The following is a 5,003-nucleotide window of genomic DNA, read 5'->3' on the forward strand; positions in this document are numbered from 1 at the left end:
AAACTCTCTAGTTTAGGCCCCACTTGTTAATTTTTGTTTATGATGCAATTGCTTCCAAGGACTTAACCATAAATTCTTTGCCAAAGCCGACATAAAGAAGGGCGTGTCCTATGAAAATTAATTTAAGATAGATGAAAGATTTAAATGGAAGGCCCAAATTATGAAAATTCTATAAAAGCTAATGATTTTGTTTAATTTTTAACTTTTGTGGGTACATAGTGGGTATTCATATTTATGGGATGCATGAGATATTTTGATTCAGGCATATAATGCATAATAATCACATTATGGTAGATGGGTTATCCATTATCTCAAGCATTTACCTTTTCTTTGTGTTACGAATAATCCAATTATATTCTTTTAGTTATTCTAAAATGTACAATAAATTATTATTGACTTTAGTCACCCTGTTGTGCTATCAAATACTAGATCATATTCATTTGTCTTATTATATTTTTGCACCCATTCACCACCTCCACTTTCCTCAACCCCACCCCACTACCCTTCCAGCCTCTGATAATCATCATTTTACTTTCTCGTCCTATAAGTTTGTTTCAACTTTTAGCTCCCACAAATAAGTGAGAATATGCAAAGTTTATCTATCTGTGCATGTTTTATTTCACTTAATGACTTTGAATTCTATCTATGGTGCTGCAAGTGGCAGGATCTCATTATTTTTGATGGTTGAATAGTAATCCATGGTATATATGTACCACTTTTTAAAATTTATTCATCTATAGATGAACACCTACTAGGTTGTTTCTAAATCTTGGCTATGTTGCATAGTACTGCAATAAGCATGAGAGAAAGTACAGATAACTCTTCAATGTACTGATTTTGTTTCTTTCGGATATATACCTAGCATTGGTATTGCTGGATCATATGGTAGCTCAGTTTTTTGAAGAACCTGCAAACTGTTCTCCACAGTGACTGTACTAATTCACACAAACAGTGTATGAGAGTTCCCTTTTATTCACACCCTCTCCAGCATTTGCCTGACCTTTGCACATAAGCCATTTTTACTGGGGTGAGATGATATCTCATTGTAGTTTTGATTTACATTTATCTGATGATCAGTGATGTTAAGCACCTTTTCACATGCCTGTTTACCATTTGTATATCTTCTTGAGAAATATCTATTCAGATTTTTGCCAATTTTTAATTGAATTATGAGACATTTTCCTATTGAGTTGTGTGAGCTTCTTATATATTCTGGTTATTAATCCCTTGTCATATGGATAGTTTGCAAGTATTGTTCCCTTCTTTTGGGTTGTCTCTTCATTTCGTGGATTGTTTCCTTTGCTGTGCAGAAGCTTCTTAACTTGATGCAATTCCATTTGTCCATTTGCTTTGGTTGCCTGTTCTTGTGGGGTATTACTCAAGAAATATTTGCCCAGTCCTATGTCCTGGAAAGTTTCTTCAATTTTAAAAAATATATTATCAGTTTCATAGTTTTAGGTCTTAGATTTAAGTGTGTTTAATCTATTTTGATTTGATTTTTGTGTGTGGTAAGAGATAGGGGTCAAATTCCATTTCTCTGCACGTGGATATCCAGTGTTTTCCAGTACCATTTATTGAAGAGACTGTACTTTCTCCAATGTATGTTCTTGGCACCTTTGTCAAAAATGGGTTCACTGTAGATGTATGGATTTGTTTTGGGGTTCTCTGTGTTGTTTCAGTGTTCTGTGTTTCTGTTTTTATGCCAGTACCATGTTGTTTTGGTTACTATAGCTCTGTAGTATAATTTGAAGTCCATACCACTTTAAAAATAAAAAAATGGTGAAAAATCAGCAAGTGAGCAAATGCATGATTATGTTGTTGCTTTTATGTGTCTTACCTTTGGACTTGAATTTGTCATAGATGGTTGCAATATTTTGTCCTTTTGTGTGGGGAACAAAAGAGACTAGGTAGCTTAACAAATTGAGTTGTTAATAAATGTAGGTTTCAACATAAGGTATTACTTTTCTTTTTTTCTTTTTTTTTTTTTGAGAGTCTTGCCCTGTCAGCCAGACTGGAGTGCAATGATATGATCTTGACTCACTGCAACCTCTGCCTCTTGAATTCAAGCGATTCTCCTGCCTCAGCCTCCTGAGTAGCTGGGATTACCGGTGTGCACCACCACGCACAGATAATATTTGTATCTTTAGTAGAGATGGGGTTTCACCATGTTGGCCAGGCTGTTCTTGAACTCCTGACCTCGTGATCCACCCATCTCAGCCTCCCAAAGTGCTGGGATTACAGGCATAAGCCACGACGCCCAGCCAACATATAGTATTAGTTTTCTTAAATGAATTTTTAAAACAGTTTTGTAAGGCTAATATTGTTTACGTTCAGTTTTGTTAAATAACACCATACACTCAAATTTTCTTGATTCCTCTAGGTTACAACAGTTACATTTCAAGATTTGCCAGGTTGTGTTCTCTCTACCCTGGCAGAATGTACAAATCTTCAATTTCTATCCCTTCGACGCTGTGGATTAACTTCTTTGCACAGTCTGAGTAATTGTAAAAAACTTAAGTACATTGATGCACAGGTATGCTCTTTGTCCTACTGTTATTCTATAATAAAATACAAAATGGATTCATGTTTACATTTCAGAAATGACACTTTTGAAAAAACAATTACTAAACTAACTTGTAATTCAGGGTCTGAAGAGATCAGGTAGTATGCTAAAGTTTCTAGATGCAGAGAGAAGTGTATTGAATGGCATGACCTAAAATGACTTAACTTTTTTTGTAGCTAATACGGTCATTGTTTCCATTACTTTTTGCTGCACAACAAATGACTATATTACTTAGGAGTTTAAGCCAACAACCATCTTATTGTTCATGGTTCTGTGGGCCATTCATTGTGCCCAAACGTCGCTGGGCATTTTTTTCTGGTTTCTATTGTATTTACTGGGTCTCTTCTGTAACTGCAGCCAGTTGGAAGCTAGAGCTAGAATACCCTAAATCACTTACCTTATGTCTGCTGCCTTGGCAGGAATGTCTGGATATGGGAATCTCTCATGGCTATCTTGGGCTTCTTTCCAGGGTGGCAGGATCTCAAGGGCGAGTGCTCCTAAAAGACAAGCTGCAGTATGCAAGTGTTTATAAAGCATCTGCTTACATCGCATTGGCTAATGTTTTATTGGCTAAGCCCTGAGGTCATGTAGAAGGGGACTGTATGGATATCCGAATATTGGTTTGTGAAGTTTACTGGGAGCTACCAAAGTAGCAGCCTATTCAAACTTCTGCTCTGGCTTCTAATGACTCACATCCATCCCACATGCAAAACACATTCATATCCCAAAGACACCAAAGTATCTTTCACTTAAGACATCAGGCTCAGGCTTGAAGCACAGGCTTTTCTCATCTAAATCAGATCCAGGTGAAGATGAGGCTCATCAGGTCCAGTTCCTTGGATTCATCCACCAAAGTCAAGCTCTCTCAACTCAGATATCTGCAATCTAAAATTAAAAATTATCTACTGCCACCCCACATACAATGGTGAGACAGGGCTTGATTAACAACAGTAGTCATTCCCATTCAAAATGGGAGAAAAAAGAATGACAATATATTCACTTTTTAAAACTTATATTGTTTAAAATACTTTGTTATCCTCTGTATTTTAAAACAGTATTTGTAAATAAATTAAAAATTAATTATTTATTAGTTTACTTAATATTTTCATCCAAATAGTATAACAGAGTTATACTATTTGCCGGATTTGCAGGATTATCTTAGAAATTAGAGGCTCAGATACTAATTTGGAGATCCTTTCTCATCTTTCATCTTTTTGAAAGCTTTAAATATTTCATTAATAAGCCATTGAAATAAAACTAATTACATTTATTCTTTGCTTTAGGAAAACCATATTGAGGCTATCGACTGTGAAAATTTGGAAAATCTCTGTGTTCTTCTTCTTAATAAAAATCAACTGACTTCTCTTCATGGTTTGGATGGCTGCACTAATATTCAATGTCTTGAACTTTCACATAATAGAATTACTCGAATTGGTAAGAACAATGAAATTTTAATATTTAAACATTTATTTCTCATAATTTATTTTGTTTCATCACCAATCTGCATATTTTATTTATCTTATGCTTTTAAAACCTAGATTAGAAAAATAAAATTACTTTTAACATATATAAAGGGAATATGCTCTCCCACCACTGGGAACTCTGCAGTTGTTAGCAGGCCCCTAAGTTAGTATATTTACTTCTCTGTTTCTCTTCCTACAACCCGTAGTGATCTGAGCTCTGCAGGAATATAACACCTTGCTATTATCATACCATGATGTTTCTATGGATCACATGCTTTCCAAATGCCCCAGCAATTTTAACTGTTTGCTGGTAAACCGTTTTCATCACCACTCTTCTTAGCTACATACATCACTTGTACTAATCTTTCCTTCTTTAGAGAAAGTTGATAAACCACATGAAAGGGTTCATCAGGCTGAATCTCCCTAAACTTCTCAGTCCCTTCAGAGCTATATCTGCATATCTATGTAACTATGTTGACTTCCTTCCTTATATCCTATAATTTATATAGGTGGAAATGAAATTCTCTTTTCTTACTTAAAGACCAGTCTTTCTATTTTCTTTTTTTAGTAAATTTTTTGTGGACCCAAGTTTATCTTTTTTTTTTTATTTTGTTTTTTTGATATGGTCTTGCTATGTTGTCCAGGCTTGTCTTGAACTCCTGGGCTCAACAGATTTGCCTGCCTCAGCTTCCTGAGTAGCTGAGACTACAGACCTGTACCACTACAGTCGGCTAGTCCTATTTTTTATAAATATTCCCATCAGACCCTCTGGACCGTACTTAATTATTTTTCATCAGCCTTCTGTCAAAATGTTTCTATTGTTATGCCCTTTCTCTCACATTTCTAAATGAACATAAAAACAAAAAAAGAAAATGAAAGAAAAACCTTTCCTTTTACCTCACATTGCGTTCTATCATTGCCTTCTCTCTCTTCTTGCCCTTTATTGTCAAGTTTTGGTAAAGAAAGAATGTTTTGTG

The 5,003-nt window shown here is 35.1% G+C and overlaps 1 protein-coding gene across 6 annotated transcripts in view; it reads left to right on the plus strand.

Annotated features, from left to right (window-relative positions):
• Nucleotides 1-5,003, plus strand: part of LRRIQ1 (leucine rich repeats and IQ motif containing 1) — a 233,659-nt gene that overhangs the window by 25,172 nt on the left and 203,484 nt on the right. For all 6 annotated transcript variants that reach the window (XM_017506824.2, XM_017506826.2, XM_017506827.2 and 3 more), the window contains 2 exons: nucleotides 2,381-2,533; nucleotides 3,847-3,997. In XM_017506824.2, coding sequence (XP_017362313.1) covers nucleotides 2,381-2,533; nucleotides 3,847-3,997 — 304 coding nt within the window. The remainder of the gene's footprint in view (nucleotides 1-2,380; nucleotides 2,534-3,846; nucleotides 3,998-5,003) is intronic.

Source organism: Cebus imitator, unplaced genomic scaffold, assembly GCF_001604975.1.
Source record: "Cebus imitator isolate Cc_AM_T3 unplaced genomic scaffold, Cebus_imitator-1.0 Scaffold362, whole genome shotgun sequence".
NCBI classification, from domain to species: domain Eukaryota; kingdom Metazoa; phylum Chordata; class Mammalia; order Primates; family Cebidae; genus Cebus; species Cebus imitator.